This window comes from Pipistrellus hanaki (assembly GCF_964339955.1).
Source record: "Pipistrellus hanaki genome assembly, chromosome: 4".
NCBI classification, from domain to species: domain Eukaryota; kingdom Metazoa; phylum Chordata; class Mammalia; order Chiroptera; family Vespertilionidae; genus Pipistrellus; species Pipistrellus hanaki.
In genome coordinates, this window is record NC_140506.1 from 64,760,474 (window position 1) to 64,780,412 (window position 19,939).

Consider the following 19,939-nt stretch of genomic DNA (forward strand, 5'->3'; position numbering starts at 1 on the left):
CTCTGGAATCTGAATATTGGGAATGTTTAAATGTGACTATTCTATGAGGTTTCAAAGAAAAAACAATTATTGTTCATTATTACAAATAATACCTAGTGATTGGAATTATGAATAAATTAACTATGTAAAAGTGAAAAGATTTTCCAGAAATAGGCAAGTTGTAGATTCATGTGTTCTGGTACTGCTGGAAAACTGAACCCTCGCCCCCAGGGTCCAGACATCTTTAGTTCAAACTGTGGTCTGAATAATTATGAGGTCACTATTATGGTGAGTGGGAGACTCATTAAATTATTTCCTGTTTAGCCCATTTTTTTTCCCACAGTATTTATTAGTTTAAAAGCCAGTCTCTTTTCACTATTCAACATTCTTTGTATCATTTCTACTTTCTATTTAATTTTTTTTTTAATTTAGAGTTTGTAAGTCTGGATTCTTTATTTTATTAATGGATAACTTTTACCAGCTAGTCATTTTGTATGAGTTTTTGTGGTTATTCAGAGAAGAGATCCCTTGTGGTTCAAAAATATTGAATGTTAAGGGAGTGGTAAGAGATGACTGAGGGGGAAGGATGCATAAGGATTAAGTGAGAACCTTTGCTTCCTAGTCAAAATTTCCCCCCCAAAATCAATCAAATAACGCATTTTATATTTAAAACGCAGACAGTTCAGGAATTGGAAACATATGTTTAATTATTAGTAACACATACATGCATATAACTATTAGTTTTTAACTTATTTTTAAAATAAAATATGGTCATGAAAAACAATAGAGCTTAAAATAAAATTTTTAGACATGTACTTATAGTTGTTAAAAAATGAAATGAAGTGAACCTAAAGCATAATAATGACATTTTTATACTTAATTGAGGTTAGAGAAAATCTTTTTTATATCCTATTGCCTAGCATGTCAGTGCCTGGCATATATTAGGCCCTCAAATGATGATGGATGGACAGACAGATGGAGGGTCTGATGAATGAATAGAAATGTGTCTTCTCATGTATCCAAAAGGCCATGATATTGGCTAACTTTTAATACAGGGGTAAAAATCTTGCGCTAATAGATCTTAAATCTGTAGATGCCAGTCTGGCTCAGTATTAATACTGACAGTAGTTTCTTGTTTTTCTAAAAAGTAAGCATGTTAAAATATTTGAAAATATTATAATCTAAAAGAAAGGCTCTTCCTGCAATCTTAAAACTAAAAAGCTATTTAAGGCAAAGAGGCACATCAAAGAAGCTATCCCATAGATCAGATACTAGCTCAGTGAAAGCCCTGATCTCTACTAAGTTGTCTGTGTTCTCTATTGGGAAGACTGTGCTCTGGCGGATGTAGATCTGTGGCCCTCCACCCCACAATGACTGTCCATTTCTAGCCCCTCCCACCGCTCTAGGCACTGAGTGAGTGCTGAATGGTGTTGACTTTACAGCTCCATGGCATATAATACACGGATGCCAACTCATTTTTAAATTTTACCTGTGTGTTCTGGCACTTGAAGTACCTTGCTTGAGATTTTAATACTGGTTATTATAGAAAAACTTCTGCTTAAGCACCACTAACTTAAAAGTGTAATTTTATTTCTTTCTGCACCTTTTGAATCTAGAAAAAAGAGAAAGTCTCCCAATTCTGTTGTGGCACATGATTTCACAGTTTAAAATAAAAGCACAGCTGTCTCATTATGTAGCACACACCCTTTGGTTTTGCCAAAAGTATTTTTTTTTTTTTACCCTTATTCACTAACCCCTCAAGTATGTAATGCTGTGTGCTTTGCTAATCTGGATTATATTTCACACACACACACACACACACACACACACACACACACACAGTCACACTCCACATGACTGATTCCTGGATGACATAGGATATGATTCCTGTATCCACACATATTATGTCATCTATTCTGGATAACTTAAAACTTTCTAGCATTCCTCTTTTTAAAGCTGAATATTTTTTTTTAATGTAGAAAATTTGAAAATTCCAAATTGGTTTTCATTACTTTTTAAAAATTATTTGAGAGACAGTTGTGGTTTGAGGAACTTATTCATTATGATTTTTATTTTATGTCCATAAGAAAAAAAATTTGGCTAGTACTTCAATATACTTAATTGTGCATTATTTTTGGATGTATCATATTTGTCATCAGAATAACTTCCCATTGACACAGTTGTCCTATGTGTACCAGTCCCCAGAGGGGTAATTTTAAGATGGCACTTAAAAGGTCTCTGCCCAGAGGAAAATTGAAGAGTAGAGGGGAGCATCAACAAATGTCAGGGAGAGTTGGGCAGCTCAATTACTCAATTTGTTCCAGAATAAAAACTGACTTATGTCAGAGTGTACACTTGATAGAAAGAAAGGAGTTTATCTACTAATTTAAAAATGTAAACATAAATTTTATATCGGGATATAGCTATCTGAATACATATACTGCCATTTCTCTGCTATATAGTAATATTTTTTGAGACCAATGGTAATGCATTTGTTCCTTCCTCAGCACCAAATGTGTCCATTCCTATTTAAACAGTAGGAGCCAGGACATATATATAAGCCAATGATTACCGTAGTTCACTGAAAGTTACAGCACTTTAGAAAATTCCCAGTTCAAAGTAATTGTGGCCCATTCATTGCAATATTACTTTCCCTTCTGTATTATAATTTCAAAAAGAGCATAAGAAATTTGGATTTCTTTGAAAGAGCCAAGGGTGCAAGTACAGAATTAAAACATGTCAATTCACAAAATAATGTGAATAATAATATTAAATTTTTTTCCAAACAATGCCAATTTAAATGTTCAAAATCCAGTTATGTGCTTAGTTATAAAAAAGTCCAAACTAAAATTCCTTTGTTGTTTTCTGTTCTCTTTTTCAAAATACACAAATCCTACTGAAGTTAATCTATTTTTCCCACTTCAGAACACCAGGCACTGATTTATCCATTGGGAGTCTTGGCTTGCTTTTTAATACCTATATTAAAAAACAAAAGATAAGTTATTAACCTGACAATACTATGAATGAATACAGTAGACAAGTTTGAAGTCAACCTTTTAAAAAATTGAGGTATCATTTTTCCTCCACCTAAGCAGCAGTTACCTTATGAAATTGTCCATTAATACTTGATTGACAAAAATATTTTTATTAATTTGAGAGAGAGAAATATCACTTTCTTGTCCCACTTACTTATGCATTCATTGATTAATTCTTATATATGCCCTGACAGAGGATTAGAGAATTAAGGAATTATAAAAATCAAGGTAACCCATGCATTTTACCCGTATTTTCTGCGTATAAGACAACGTTTGAAATGAAAAAAAGTCAACTGAAAATCGGGGGCAAAAGACCAAAATTGCACAAAAATTACCTGCAGATCTTGACGGCAAAGTAAGTCTTTTCTTTGAAGTGGGGGGTAGTCTTATACAGCGAATATAGGCCTAAACCTATGTTTTAACTGTAAAAATTAGGGGGTCGTCTTATACGCCGGAAAACACGGTAGCTCAAATTCCATTGCTGTTCTGAGGATTTGCGGGTACACCCTGATCACTCTGTACTATATGAGTGATAAACCCATCTAGGTTTCCTCTACTGTGGGCATGTTCAGAAGAATATAATTATCATTTTTTCAGTGCTGTCCCTTTGCTGTTACAAGCTTCATTGACCTTGAATGCTGTGATGACACCCGTAAAACACAGCCTTTGCTCCTTCATGGGAATGAGGAGAAGGTGCCCCTATAAGGTGAATGCAGCCCAAGCCACAGGAGGTGGCTCTGTGAGTGGAGCATGGGACAGGAGCCCGGGTCTAAGGCAAAACCTGCACAACCAGGTGTAGGTGGTCTTGGGGAAACGTACAACTGCAGGTGCGTGTGTGGTGAACCATTGTCCTGGTTTGTACATCAGGGAGAAATTACTATTATGAGTTTCTAGTGTACCTGTTACACCTTTCTGTGTGACTCTCCAGCGTCAAAGCAAAGCTGATGCGTGTTCAGTATCACTCTCACGGTGTGCTCAGTGTTCGGAAGGTGCTGCTTACAGGTGGCATGTGTAGTTAGAATCTAAAACCCAGCTACACTAAAGCAGTCAGTGCTTAAGGCATGAGGGTGAGACGGACAGACAAGCAGGAAACCTGCCCAGCTTTCGCTAAGTACTTTCATCAACACACCACTCCTGTTAATATTAATGAGCTGGGATTCTATCTAAGATGTCATTCGGAGAAGGGTTCCAGGACTAAGAAAATGATGAAGGTACCTCCACTCATCCCTTCTTTTGTGGAATATTTCCCTAGTATTTGTTCTAGAACTCAAATATGTGAACTCTTGATTTGCACAGAGCAGGCAGTGTGATCCCTTCAGCTGCATTCTCTAAGGCAGTGACTTTTCAGAATGTACTTTGAGGAACTCTAGGAATTTCTCCGGAGCTCCGTCATGCACTCTGGCAGCAGCAGGAAACCCAACCGTTTGGGCTCCCACAAGGCCACCCACACTGCGCATTGCATATTTTACATATTCGGCCTCCACACATGCTTTCTGAGTAAACAATGTGTTCTCTCTCTCTCTCTCTCTCTCTCTCTCTCTCTCTCTCTCTCTCTCTCTCTCTGTGTGTGTGTGTGTGTGTGGTGTGTGTGTGTGTTGTCTTCAGAACTAAGTTTTAAGATGCTAAAAAGCTGAGTACACCCTCCTTTCTCTACCATAGCCAAAAAAAGATCAGTTCTAACTCTGTGACAGTGCAGACCATTTCTACCTTTGGTCTAGTTTGCAAGGAGGCTATACTAATGATAGAAACAAACATACCCTGTGTGATGCCTGCTGATGAACTAAAACGCCTGGGAAAGAGTATCAGTTAGGCAAATCAGACTTACGGTGAAATTGTGCAACCTGAGGCATACGCATGATGTCCTGTGTAGCGAATGTCACAGCGCACGACATTGTTGGAATAGTCCGATTCAGGCACCAGGTAGCTGGGGTTCACACTGACCTGGGCAACACAAACATCATCTGCACTTCAGATTTTTTTTTTTTTTTTTTGCATTTCAGATTTTATTAGCAGTGTTTACCAGTTAATTTCTTCCTGTTTTCACATGGCTACCATGCTTCAACTCACAGAAGCAGGGAGGATGAAATTTTAGGCAAATGGTTCAACCCTGGAGCCATTTTAGGGAGAGGTTGTATATTTTCTCCTCAAGTTCTTTAAAATAAGACATTTTGGGAGATATCTGTAATACTATCAACAATAAAAAAACATAATAAAAAATAAAATAAAAAATAATATATCTGGGATCATTTAGAAATGGTTATAGAAAATGTATAATTGCTTTCAGGGTCATGATTATCTAACATTTGAATCCAGAGAAAGGGATCTATGGAATTGCAGTGGAAATAAGTTACAGCTGTATATTCTTAAAGGTCTCTACCTTTAGGATGTAGTTCCCAGGTGCTACATCTGTGATGTCAATCCATTGGCAGTCTATGTCTGCATTGTAAGTATCATAACAGCCAGGACTCAACCCCTAAAACAAATAAAATAGAAAATTTAAAAAGATGATGTATGGTTAGAGTATTCTAAAGAATATGCATATTAATCCTAGCCAGTCTGGCTCAGTGGATAGAGTGTCAGCCTGTGGACCAAAGGTTCCCTAGTTTGATTCTGGTCAAGGGCACATGCCTTAGTTGCAGGCTTCTCCCTGCCCTGGGCCCTGGTTGGGGCTCATGCAGGAGGCAACCAATTGATGTGTTTCTCTCACATCGATGTTTCTATCTTTCCCTCTCTCTTCCACTCTCCCTAAAAATCAATGGGAAAATATCCTTGGATGAAGGATTAACGAGAGAGAGAGAGAGGGAGAGAGAGAGATAGATAGAGAGAGAGAGAGAGAGAGAGAGAGAGAATGAATATGCATACTATTTGTTAATCAAATTTTAAGTTAGCACTTACAAGAGTTTGTAAGTACAACTATACTTATATTGCATCTCCCTTGAGAAGTATATATTACTCAACTTATAGCACCTCCAACAGCAAAAAACTGCCATATAAGTAGTAGATCTAGCTTCTTAAAAGTGTCATATGTCACCAGTGATAAGTATAATCTTAAGTGAAAAATAGACCTGCACCAAAATTCTAGACTATCATCAGTTCAAGAATAAAGGCCACATAATAATCAATTTAGCTCAAATATTCTCTTTTCAGTACAACCTTTCCCAATTTTGACCTTTGGAAATTACTTCCAGTACTCTGCCCTTGATACTTTTTTTGTGTATATAGCTTTCATAGTATTTATCCTTTTCTGCTCTGAATTATAATCATACTATATAAAACCATCTAATTAAAGGTTGTAAGCTCCCTAAGGGTAGGGTCTATGATTGCATTTTTGAATAGCTAACAGTAATTATGTATTACATGTCAGGAATCATTTTAAGCATAAATCCAGTTCCCAGAACTACACAAGGCAGGTGCCATTACTATCCCCATTTTACAAATAAGGAACCTGAGGCGCAGTAAGGTCAAATAACTCACGGAAGGATATATAGCTTCAAAGTGGCTGAGTTGGTTTTGAGCTTAGACATTTGGATCCAGAGTCTCTGGTGTTCCCTACCACACTGTTCCCTCTCTCATATAAGTCACTGAAATGTCTTGTTGAACTAAAGGGATGACTGTATGTCTCAATGTACACATCCCATCTTACTCCACTCGCTAAGGTATTCACGTCAGCAAGTAAATGAGTGACTTCTACAGCCTGTGAGGAGAATACCAATGAGATATGGTCCTTCTCTCTGTAAAGTTATAGTCTGGAGAAGTTTGTTCAAACTGAAGTCTGAAGGGGCAGTCTCAAATCTATTAGTTCTTCACAAGAAGTTTCACTGTTGTATTTTCATTCTAATGGTAATCTAAAGTAAATTAAAAAGCGTACGCTAGAATCATTTTAACTCAATACTGCTATTCAATAACTTCAGCACCCCAAATTATTTGGTGCGTAATATCACCTTCGTCACCAAAGAGATGGCAAAATCAGCTAAGCATGTCCTACCAGTGCTGGTTTGACGATAACCTGATTTGGGGAGGAAGAGGAAGAATTGTGCTCGCATACCACACACAATGTAGCGTGGACAGGCCACAATCAGAAGTACCTGAGTGACAGCAGTGAGAACCACACACCCACCTTGGCTCACACCAACGCATTAACAGTATGTTGAGGGGTAAATACGTAATGAATAATTTTTGCTTTCTTATCCCAGCTTATCGTTTGTTCTGGCACATAATAAATACTTAATAAGTGTTAGCTCTTGTTGTTGCTGTTGCTACTACTAAATTTATGGCATTACAAGGGAGCCATTGGAATAGATATATCTTTAATCCAGGTTTAAATAATGCTACAATGTTTATATTACTTTCAAGTAAATAAAAGAGCTTTAAAGAATGCTGAAAGTGGTACTCTAGCATTACACGGCTCGCAGAAGTTAAGTATGAGCTTGATTATTTGTACTAGCAAACAAATATGGGAGTTTTTAAGGCCATTAAAGAAACAGGTATTTCATATACTGAAAGTCATGCTTTAAAAATAGATTAAATGTAGAACCTTACCTGAGGCTGTCTAAATTAGCTTTTTGGTTTTAGCAAAGCACAACTGTTTGATAGAGTAAGTTAATGTGACAGTATCTAGTTTTGTATACATTTAATATATGAATTTGTTATGAAAGTATAAATATAAGGAAGTTATATCTAGTATCATATTTGGATACATTTAATAAACATGATAATACAACTAATCTAAGTCAATATTGGGGCTTTGAGAGAATTATTTTTTCCTTGAAATGATAAGCCTGTCTAAGTGAAAAGCACAAATTGCTTGTAATACAAGAACTGACAAATAATAGTTAATAGGACATAAATGAGGACAGTTAGGGGAAAGCTACCATATAAAACGAAGTGGGGTGACCCCAAGAATTGAGAGCCTAGAAGTGCTGTAAATACCTGTTGTCTTAGATCCAAGTATTTCAGCAGTGAGCTACCCACAGTGCCTCTGTGTGAATGAAAAGAAAAAACTAGGTCCCTTCTCAGGCAGGCTCTGTGGGACTCTCAGAGTGAAAAAGGAATTTCTATAGACACATGTCTGTAACGCGTATGTAGGTTACATCTTCTTTTGCTTAAAGAATAAATGGTGCCTCAGGGCACATGGAATTGAACCCTACCCCCTCCAATTGCTCTCATGTTCTAAGCTTAGAGAAAGAAGCAGCAGTAACATTTAGGTCACCAAAGGCTTCCTGCCACGGCCTGGAATTGCTTCCCCTTGCCCTGAGACATATACACTCACTATTCTTTGCCAAGATTTCGGCAGGGGTAAAATTACAATGTCCTTTTACAAATTAGAGTTTCTTATGGAAATACTGGCATGGCTTTGAACTGACACAGATTTTCCTATTATAGGACACACAGATTGCTTAGTTCAGCACGATTTTTAAAAATTCACCCAAAGAACATCTGACATCAATTATACTGTAGTCTTAAATATATATGTGTAAAGAAAGAAATTGTATCCTTCTGCTTTTATTTACATGATTAAAAGAGACAGTTTTTTACAGTGCTTTTTAAGAAGCCTACTTTCTCTCCTTTTGCTAACCATAATCACCGGGTATCCTATTTTTAGCATACTGGGTTTTGCAGGTGGGAAAACAGGTATCTTTTCTATAGTTACTTACCAAGCCAGGGAAAGAATACAGAATGAGCTCAGATATTGGGAACCATTCAGACTTTTCCAGAGAGTAATGTGCTGCTTTTGATTGTGGAACACAATGAGTCTGCAGTGACCTTCTGTGATGATAAAATACTTTCAAACTAATTTGGATCAACAAGCCTGCACGTTAGTTTTCTCAGTTATCTTCTATCTTGACTAGATAAACCCCTAGACGAAGCAGTTTGTAAAAGACAGGCGGGAGGAAAGAAAATAGAAGACTCCTTTGTTTTCTCTCGAAGCCTGCAGATTCCTGATTGGATGATGCCAACCTACCTGTGTGTGGGCAGTACACGCAAACCGCCTGTGGTAGCCATAGTCACAGGAGGTGTCCTCCAGACAGAAACTTGCTTTGTGGCCTTCAGCCACTCTCCTCTGGGTGCTGGCATCCAGCAGGTCATAGTGGCTGAATTCATCCATGCTGTGGTAATGTCTAGGGTGCCCCACAACACAGAGACAGCGGTCAGTGACCGGGAGAGAAAAAGCAGTGCGAACTTCAGATGACATCCCTGCTGCCCCACCAGTCTGTTTGCACATTAACATTGAGATAATGTTTATCTTTTTAAAGCCAGATTCATGCATGATTTCCACCTCCTCACCCCCACAACCCAGGGTCATAAGTCTATAAAAACCATTAAGTTTTCAACTTTGCTACTTGGGGGAAAAAAAAAAAAAAAGACATGTTTTGAGTGTTTTGCTTTTCTACCATATCCTGTTTTATCTCTGAATATTAAATAGAATCAGACAGTAAATTTATGTGTTTAAGTGAAACTTGCCATGTGTTTTCTAGTATATTTCCCTTGGCTGCCATACTGATGTTTCATTCCAGTAAAGAAGAGCATATGACTCTTGGGAGGTTTCTGTGAAATTTTAGAAATTTAAGTTCTCATAGATTTGAAATCATTACTAAAATGCAAAAGAGAAAATGGCATGTTTTACCCACCATTATTGTTTTAACTAGTATAAACGTTTTTTTGGAAATGAATAATTCTATCTTATCAGCACATTAGGTGCTCATATCTGTTGTTATCATTTCATGAAAGAGAGCATGCTAAGTTGTTCATCTTCTCCCATTAGGAAGAGAACAAGTTTAGGGCACATGTCAGGATTTCCTCACAATAAATACCTGAGCAATTTATGTAGGCTAATTATAGCATTACCTAATGTGGAAATCTTTAAATTTAGGACAAAACAGGCAAAGTTGTATTGATACAGGTGTTTTTAAAGATGGAGATAGGTCTTCTCAGCTCATGGAGTATATCATATGCACCATTCTTTGAGAAAGGTATCTGAAACCTTTTAATAACTATTTGTGGTCTTTATTAAATGCTGTTAAATGCTAACTACAGATGATCTTGGCTGCAATGGGCTTTTTAAAATTTTTTATTTATTTATTTATTTTTTTATAAATCTACTTGAAATATATTGGAATAAAATTCTAGTGAATCCAATCACTGACCCCTATCAACAGTTTTAATAAACTGGACTTAGAGTTTCTAATTTAAAAAATAACAGGATCTACTAATTGATGTATGATTTTAAAGATAGACTCCCTTGATTATGTCAGATTACATAGAGAAAAATTCTAAATGTGAATAACAGCAATTCTCTCCCTTTGTGTAAAAATCATTTGAAAAATGAAAAACCAACTCAAAAGTACCCAGAAGGCCCATCCACTTACTGATGACAACTGTGCCATTCCCAGGAATATCTTGGTCGGCTTGGTAAGAAATCTGATGTCCCTTGATTTTTCACTCTTTGGGGAAATCTTAGCAGCACCCTGTGATCATAATCTCTGACATCTGCTCTATATGCTGAGCTGTCATTTAAAAAGAAAAAAACATTATTATTTTCACAGACTATTAACTAAAAAGAAAACTACAAGCAAAGCATTTTCAGTATATAATGGTGACTCTCCCATTCCTCCAACTAGACCACATGTGTCAAACACAAGGCCCGCGGGCCAAATCCAGCCCGCCAGGCCTTGCAATGTGGCCCGCACCGCGCTGTCATCACTGCACTCTGCTGTCAGTTTATGACATTGTCAGTTTATGACTGTTCAGTAAACCATTCGGCCTGCGATTTAGGCTGGATTTTAGATTTTGGCCCCTTCTCTGATTGAGTTCGACACCCCTAAACTAGACTATGAGTTTCAAGAGTCAGGCATTTTGCTTATTATTGTGGAATCTCCAGATGTTAGAGGAGTGTCTGGCAAGTAGTCAGAGCTTTGGAATGCATGTTGAATGGGTAAGTGAATGAAAACTATGGAAATCCTCAGTATAAATATAAAAAACAATAAAATTAGTATTATAGCGTTGTTGGCATGGCTCACTGGTTGAGCGTCAGCCTATGAACCAGGAGGTCACAGTTTGATTCCTGATCAGGGCACATGCCAGGGTTTTGGGCTCGATCCCCAGTAGAGGGCGTGCAAGGGACAGCCAATCAATGATTCTCTCTCATAATTGACTAGAAGCCCCATGCACAAAAATTCACACAAAAATGGGCCTTCCTTCCCTTGGCTACAGGCACCGCTTTGGCTCTGGTCCAGAGCCACCTTTCCACCTTCCCACACTGTCCAGAGGCCTGGAGCTGCTAGGGTGGTGTGGTATGCCCGCATCATCACCATGGCGATGCAAGCATCCCCAGCAGCTTGGTGCCTATGTATGCAAATTAACACACCATCTTTGTTGGGTTAATTTGCATACTCACTCCTGATTGGCTGGTGGGGCATCACAAAGGTATGGTCAATTTGCATATTTCTCTATTATTAGTGTAGATGTTTCTATCTCTCCCTGACCATTTCTCTCTCTGAAATAAATAATAAGAAATATTTTAAAATAGCAACTGATAAGTAAACTTTATAATCAAGTCAAGTTTAACCATATGAATGAGTGAAACTGAGGTGGAAATTATCCCATGTTAAAAAAAATCATCCATATTTACCTAAGAACTTTGTATTTGACAATATAGTTCTTGAACAAATAACTATGATGTAAAGTGGGGAAATCACTCTAAAAAGTACACAAATTATTTCAGACAATTTTTTAACTTCACTGTCTTCAAAACAACAGCATTACTGTAATAGTATAGAGAGTGCAATGGTGTTAGTGATGCAGGACTCGAGAATGAAAACGATGTGCTTTGATTTCTTCTCTTCCTTTAGCCTGAAAATTATAAAGGGCCAGAGTGGAAGGAATATATGAATGAACATTACTGTGTATCTTCTAATACACGATTTTGTGTGAATATGCATTTAAATACTACTGATTACTAATGACTTTATTTTACAGTGTAAACATTTTGAGACCTATCAAAACGACCTCTAGCTCCCTCTGCTGGTTTCCCAGTAGCAACTTCAGAGAAATTCATTGCTATGATTTTATTTTAGGACTGATGGAAAAACAAAGTTCTTGTTCATAGTCTTATTCTGGCTATATTGACACCCAAATAGCTAAGTTAATTATCTCTTCAAACAAAAAGATAAAACCTAACCTTTGCCAATAAGGGGTTCCTCAGTGGCAAATTAGCCCCCAGTCTTTTAAGGGTATATTAACAAGCTCTATGATTACAATATTTTCCCATGTTATTGTACAGTTAATTAATAGAAAGTTATTGGAAACAGTTGGCTTCAAAGTTGAAGGATCTTAGAAAACAGACAGAGACATCTTCTCTCCCTCCCCCCCAAACACACTTGGGAGAAGGATTTGCTACATCTCTTTGATTTGTGCTGCAGTTTGAAAGACAGAACCCACAGAAATCTTAAAATTTTCTCTCTCCATCCAGGTCAGCGTGCCCAGGTGTTCAAGTCCTACTTCCCAGCTCTTGTACTACTTCCCAACTCTTGTCTGTTAGGAACAAGAGTAGTCAGAACCAGGGACCTGATGAGCCCCTGGAACCAAGAAAGGGGAGCTGGAACCAAGAGAGGGGAGCCGGGCCGCTGCTATCCCAGCTTGTACCTGGCCAAGCAGTTTTCCTCCGCAGCGCATCTCAGGTTGTACATGGACATCTTTTGCACGTAAGTGGACGCCTGGATGTAGTAGGGATCTGGCACCAGGTCCGGTAGACCTAAAGGTCAGCAGGCAAAGGGCACAGTGAGACAACCTTGCGCCCCCTGCCCTGGCTACTGGTCCCTCCGTGTCCCTTACTCTTCAACCTCTACCCAGCCTGACTGCTGTTTTCCTGCGAGGCTGCGGGTAGCAGGAGAATGGGGGATGCCTGGGGCTGGAGACCAATGTGGAAAGGAAGCAGGAGGGGCCAGGCGCGCGGTTTGCACCAGATTCCAGGGCTGCCTCTGCAGGCGCAGGGGGAGGGGGAGGGTCTGCGGGGACTGGGGCCTGCCGCGCCCTGGCAGCCACGTCGGGGGAGCCACCAGCCACATTGGGAACGGGGTGCCCGGGTGGGTGGTTCCTGAGACTTGGGGCGCTTACCGTACTGGAAGTAGCCGGTGCCGTAGCCGGGTCGGTACCTGCTCCCAGGCCGGGGCCTTTCGTACGTGTCGTAGTAGTTGTAATAGGGGTTGTCGTCGGAGTACTTGTAGGGGTTGTAGGGATCGTCGCCCACCATGCCGTCCACGCGGCTAGGCAGCCGCAGGTTACTGAGCGCCGGGCGCTCTGCGGACGCGGTCCGGTTCCTGGCGCGCGCGGGGCCGGAGTCCCGGGTCCCGGACGCCGAGTAGCCAGCCTGGAACCAGTGGCGGGCGGCGGGCCTGGGGCGGCCGCCGGCGGCTCCCGACGGGGCAGCGGTTCGCGCCCGGGTGGCCGCCGCCGTGCGGTTGTTGCGGAGCAGCAGGATCGGCGTGCGCGGCTGCGGGGCGGCGGCGTTGGCGGCGCCCTGGGCGGCGGCGCTCGGGTCCCGTCGGCGCTGCGGCTGGTACTGCGAGCCCAGACTCAGCAGGCTGAACACCTGCCCGTTGTTCTCCCATTGGATCTTCTGGCTCCAGGCGCCGGGAGCCGCTGGGGGATCGCGAGGGGGCTGCTGCTGCTGCTGCTGCTGCTGCTGCTGCTGCTGGCCGGCGGCCGGCGGGGTGCAGCGCAGGACCGTGCAGAGCTGCAGCGGCCCCAGCAGGAGCGCGGTCCAGGCGAAGCGCATCTCTCCCTTTCTCCGGTGGCCCCCACTCCGGGAGGACGTAGCTCAGAGAAAAAGGAAAACTGGGCTGAAATCACGTTGAGGGAGGAAGAAATCTTCCACCAGGGAGGCGGTGGAGCGCGGGTATGGTAGTCCCCAGCAAGGCTGGGCTGCAGACCCTCCTCCAGTCCAGGCGGCTGCTGGGACGTGGCACACGCCTCTGCTCTTTCCCAGCGCTCTGGAAGGCGATGGGGAGCGGCGCGGCGGCCCGGCGAGCCGGCAGTGTCTGGAGTGGAGGAAGGAGGAGAGATTTTAAACTTTCTGGCACGTTTGCAAAGTTACACAAGCCGTTCTGGCCCGGCCACCCCTCCGCTATTTGTTCACGTAATGTGATTGGAAACGTGCAAGGGGACAGCTCCTCGCCTCGGCCCCTCCCGCGCCTGCCCGTCCCGTCCTCCTCCCCCGCCAGACACGTTGCACAGGGAACGTTAAGGGGAAAGAACCAAACGGAACACACATCCTGAGACACACTCGGTTTAATCTGGGGCGAACATGCAGGGATTTCAAAAGACTCAGACAGACCAAGGCAGCCAGGCCATGGGGCGAAGCCAAAATATGCATGAAGAAAAATGCTATTAGGTCACCAGCCCTGGGGAGGCGGGAAGTCAGGAGGTGGGGAGGGCGCTAGGGGCGAGAGCTGGGGGTTGGGGGTGGAAGGATTGTGACTAACATTTATCCTTAAGGAGTTACCCAGACACATTTTCCAATGCATACTCACTCACTTTTATGGGAAGTGCCCTCAGCAAATAAACCCCAGGATATCAAATTTTGTTTTTTGTGTGTTGGTAACATGAGAAATGGGTTACAAATTTGTTTCCTACAGTGAATGCTTTAATAACTAAAAGTGAAGTTTTTTTTTTCAGGGGACAAAAGCCAGTACAGTGAAACCTGCCTCTTTTTCAGAATGCTGGTCTGATCTGTACATTGAGTGGAAGTGAAGAGCCATCTTTCACCTCAACAGGGTCTACCAGGAAGCTTCATTGAGCAGGGGCTGGGCAAGACTGCCTGAAAGAGCACTCACAGGACAAAGAAGCATATTATCTGACATCCCCTCCCCCTCTCTCTTTTACATCTAATAATTAGGTTTCATTTTGGATTTTAAAAATGTAAGTCACATTTGTTAATTGTCAAAAAGTCCTATGATGTTTGATTGATCTTCCAACTTAAACAAAAAAATGTTGCTAAAGAAACAGCTGGGATTCAGATTTTGGTAAAGAGAAGGGAGTAGGAGTGGCTGGAGGAGAATGGGTGGGAGGTAGGAAAGAGAGCTTAATGGACCAGATATTCACATACCACGCAGGTTTTGGACAGTGCTGGAGACATTTCAAAGGAAAATTGCTGCTAAACAGCCTGATTTAAAACTATGACTCAATACCAGATTTTAGTAACCTTTTGTTGGTGTCATCTTTGAGCTGTTGTCTGAGGTAGTGTCATCCTTGAGCTAAATACTTCAATATTCAGCTATCTCTGTTTGTCACTCCACGTGTTTTTAAAAATATATTTTTATTTATTTCAGAGAGAAAGAGAGGGGGAGAGAGAGACAGAAACATTAACAATGAGAGAGAATCATTACCAGCTGCCTCCTGCATGCCCACATTGGGGTTTGAGCCCACAACCCAGGCATCGAACCCTGACCTTCTGGGTTGACGCTCAACCACTGAGCCATGCCAGCCAGGTTCTGTCTCTCCACATTGGTGGTGTTGTGGACATCTGCTAATTTGACTGCTCAGCATCCACTTCCCTTTTGTTGTTATTGTTCTGAACAACTATTTTCCTTTGGGAAACTTCCTCTACCCATTGAATTGTGGCACAAACTGAGCACCTCCCCCGCTTCAGGGAGTAGTCATGATATCCAAACTTGGCTCCTCACACTGTCTCCCTAGAATTTGACTCTTAAGCAAAAGGACACAAGGGTCAACAATGTTGGAGTCCACTCTTCCCAGTACTGAAGAAAGTGTCTGTGAGGTCTTGCTACACAGATTCCCCCTGAGCTATGTTACACCAATATCTTTGAAGACCTGGTCCTTCCATTTCCCCCTCAATGTGTTCCCTTGGTAAGAGTCAATATCAGTTATTTGCCACCTAAAGAACCCTGATTGACACTGGGGGAATTGTGGCTGCTTCTCTCAACTACTCTGATCACACAATTTTGAGTTCAAGGTGATAGGGTTAGCTCTTTTTGAGTCAAGTTGGATTTGCTCTGCCCATGACCCCATAGTGTCTTTGGTCCAAAGAGGTGTCAGATGGAAGCTTGCCAGTGGATTAGCAAACCTATTGCTTATATGATGAAGCTAAAACTTCAAGTGCAAATCCCCCTGATGACAGGTCAATGGTGTCATTTCTTTCTGCGAAGGTCAGAGACAACTCCAGCTGTCACTTTTATGGACTTGATGCTGTGGTTAAAATTAAACCAGTCCATTTCCCCAAACCCACAAAAAGAAGATAGAGTACAAAGAAGCAGGTGTATATAATTTGAATGGACAGGCCAAATTACAGGAGTAGCAGGAAGGGAGAGTGTGTAATTATCTCTCATCTGAAAAAGATTCTGCGTGAACCCATGAGCAGTGTATTTCCCAGAAGACAGAAGCCTGTAACTGCTAGGGCTTGACCACATGTTCCTGAGGGAAGACCTATGCTGTGGAGGTCACGCCATCAGAGAGGCTGACCACAGCAGCTCCTAATGGAGGCAAGAAAGTTTATGCTGGATCTCAGATAAAATAAGCCTTGTTTCCAATCCCGGTGCTCACACAAAAAAGCTGTGTATCTTTGGACAGCTGATTTACTTTCCCTGGCTCTCAGTTATCTGTAGGAATCAGAATTACCCAAAATCTTTTCTAAAGTAGTTTTTCTAGTTTTAAAATCTCTGATTGTTTTGTAAATGTCTAAGTACTTGCAACTACTTTCAGTCACTATAGTGTCTCATTATGATTATTAATATTTAATTGAATAATTATTTCAGTTGGACTTTAAAACATGGGATATATTTTATGCATAAGCTAGAGTTTGCAGACAGTCATTTTCCTTTTTTTACTTATTTCCTATCGTGAAATTCAATATCCATTTGTTTCTTTTATAAATACTTTGAACGTATTTATGCTCTGAAGTGTAGTATACCGTAATGGTAATCAGCACATATGAGCACTCAATGAATATCAATGAGTTCACGCATTCTCAGAATTTATAGCTGAATGACGTTCACCAATTTCTGAATTTGTTCCAACAGTTTAAAAAATGTCTTTATACTCTTATCAAAGTATAAGTAACTAATGAGGACAGTAATGGTGTGCAATATTTATTTTCTTTTAAACACATTACTTTAGGGGGGAATGCATTACCCTTTGTGACACATCCTAAAGAGACGCTTAATTGGTTTTCTCTCTCTTCCACTTTCTCTAAACTCTGGCTTAAGACTCAGCCAGCTGAAAACAAACATGTGGCTACCACATTTGGGGACAATTGAAAGTGTTTGTGAGCCCTATGGGAGATAGTCTAGACACATATTATACTCTCTGTTTAATGACAAAACAATTATTCACAATATTGGAGAAACCACAATTCCTTCTACTCAACACTGAAATAATAATAATGGTAACTGCAGCTATATCAAGATACCTTTAGTTTTAGTAAGATCCACAGATGTTTTCACTTTGATACTGAGACTTTCTTTTTGTGCACAATTTTGCAGAAGATACCATAAGAGGAAAAGAGGTGGAATGACGTCACTTAAAAAATATATATGTTTTTATTGATTTTTAGAAAGAGAGGAAGGGAGGCAGATAGAAAGATAGAAACATTGATGAGAGAGGAACATCATCGATTAGCTGCCTCCTGCATGGTTCCTACTGAGGACTGAGCCTGCAACCCAAGCATGTGCTCTGACCAGGAATCAAACCTACAACCTCTTGGTTTCTGGCTTGACGCTCAAGCACTGAGCCACACTGGCCAGGCTGATGTCACTTATTTTATTTTATTTTATTTTATTTTATTTTATTTTATTTTATTTTATTTATTTAAGGTTCAAGGCCTGTGGTCGGCAAACTGTGGCTCGTGAGCCACATGTGACTCTTTGGCCCCATGAGTGTGGCTCTTCCACAAAATACCATGGCCTGGGCATGTCTATTTTGAAAAAGTGGCATTAGAGGAAGTTTAAATATTTGGCTCTCAAAAGCAATTTCAATCATTGTACTGTTTATATTTGGTTCTGTTGACTAATGAGTTTGCCGACCACTGTTCTAGGCTATCAATATTAAGGACTTCAAGATCTGGCCCAAAAAGGGGAAGTTGTCATAAAAGGGAAAATTATCGTAAAGCTATGTTCCTGATATTTAACTGTATTTATATTTTGGGAATAACTCATATGGAAAGTTGTGTTTATAGAAAGCCCAAATCATATAGTAATGTTTCTGAATAACCAATTCCAGAACACTAATGCCATTGTCAAAGGGCTCTAGGATGAGCATACATTCTTTTGTTTGGGGCCTCAGGAAGCTCATACCATTTGGTCAAGACTAATGCTCATATGTGCTTTGATGCTGTGTAGTTTGAACATATCCGAGGAAGAAGAATAAAGAAAGTGTGAAGTTGGAGATCTGTAAAGGGAAAACTATTAGAAAAGAGGTAGGTATGACATCCAATACAAGGGGGCTGAACTGAAGGGTAAAAAGAGGACATAAACACATTTTTAAAAGGTAATTCAAAATGGGTAACAGAGTGAAATAAAAACCAGGAATCTTTTCACTTGGAGAAAAATGAAGGTGAAGAGTAAGGTAGTCTTGAAGTTAACAGTGTGCTTGTGTTCCCTTCTTCTCATTCTTGTCTTCTGCCACATACCACTTCCAGGTACTCACCCAAATATAAAAAGTAGACAGTTGGTACACACTTGTCTGTGTGTCAAGACTGAACTGGAAAAAAAAAAAAATCTGTAAACAGACTGAGTTGGAGAATTCCAGAAATAATGAATTTTAAATATATCTTGTTTGGTTACCTATCCCCTTGGGCCACCTAGGGAATGGAAAAGTGGAGCTTAACCCTAGGGAATGGAAAAGTATTTCATTCTGGTATCTTTAATGCATATTCATATGTGATTAAGTAAATAATGTTAGTAGCTAGAACAAAATGGAAGAAATGAGAAGAGGTGAAGTTATGATAGGAGAATGGGTCTTTGAAATTCAATGAAACAAAGTTCAAAGTAACTTGGTTATATTGACCACAAAAATAAGGAATCAGCCAGTTGGCAAAACTGCCTACAAGTGAAGCCCAAGTGATTTGATTAGGCCTGACAGACTGTCCAATGACAATGAGGCAACTGTTCATGCTCTGAGGTGTACTGGGTCGTTTCTGTTTTTAACTGATAGAGTACCGTGCACTCTGGGTCTACATCCTGGCCTGTTTGCTGCTCCTCAGCTCTTTCAGATTCAGCTTCACTGTCCCAGAACCCTAAAAATTATTTAATTCAATATAATCTGCATGTGATCCTCTGAGATGGTAGGATAGAGGTGGGAAGGACATTTATGTTTAACCGGGGCATCGGGGCATCTTTCTTATCTGCCTGCCACACACAAATAGTTGCAATCCACCATAGTAAGCCCTCTGCTTTAACTTAACCCAAGGTGCACTGCTTTCTTTGGCATCGCAGGAGGAGCAAGACAACAAATTACTAATAACTTATTGCAATTATATGGAGTTTTTTTTTTTCTTTCTTCCATATAAAAATGATAATTCTGAGAACATTTGAGAGTGTTTTATGTTTGGAATAGAGGCAGAGTGGAAGGAAGATTGTGATGGGGCTGTAAAGATGAAAATCTGTTCCCTAATTGGGTTTAAGGTCAGTTTTGAGAATCATACTTTCCTTTTCTGTTATTATTAGAATACTACTCATTGTATCATCTTACTTCCTCTCAATTATATAACACCCTAAGCAGAGAATCAAAGAATCCTATCTAATAAAGAGGAAATATGCTAATTGACCCTCATGCCATTGCAAAAATGATGGTGCTCACAGCCAATAAGGAGGGAATATGCTAATTGACTGTCACATCCTCAAAGATGGTGGTGCCCACAGCCACAAGGTGGCAGCATCGAGTCCCCTCAGCCACCCAGGGCCAGCCCAAGGTGC

General features: G+C 40.5%; 1 protein-coding gene across 2 annotated transcripts; it reads right to left on the reverse strand.

Moving 5' to 3' along the window:
* Window positions 1-1,033: 1,033 nt before the first annotated feature.
* On the reverse strand, window positions 1,034-14,122 carry LOX (lysyl oxidase; the record flags this gene model as incomplete). 2 transcript variants are annotated; one of them, XM_084881059.1, is made up of 7 exons in its annotated part: window positions 13,128-14,122; window positions 12,657-12,765; window positions 10,382-10,519; window positions 8,977-9,133; window positions 5,392-5,487; window positions 4,840-4,955; window positions 1,034-2,955 (listed from the first exon to the last, which is right to left on the reverse strand). In XM_084881059.1, exons 1-7 carry the CDS (start codon window positions 13,786-13,788, stop codon window positions 2,949-2,951), a joined length of 1,284 nt encoding a protein of 427 aa, XP_084737185.1. In that variant the 5' UTR covers window positions 13,789-14,122. The 2 variants fall into 2 exon arrangements, with proteins under 2 accessions (XP_084737185.1, XP_084737186.1); XM_084881060.1 differs by lacking the exon at window positions 1,034-2,955 and having other exon boundaries at window positions 4,836-4,955; window positions 13,128-13,921.
* Window positions 14,123-19,939: the final 5,817 nt, after the last annotated feature.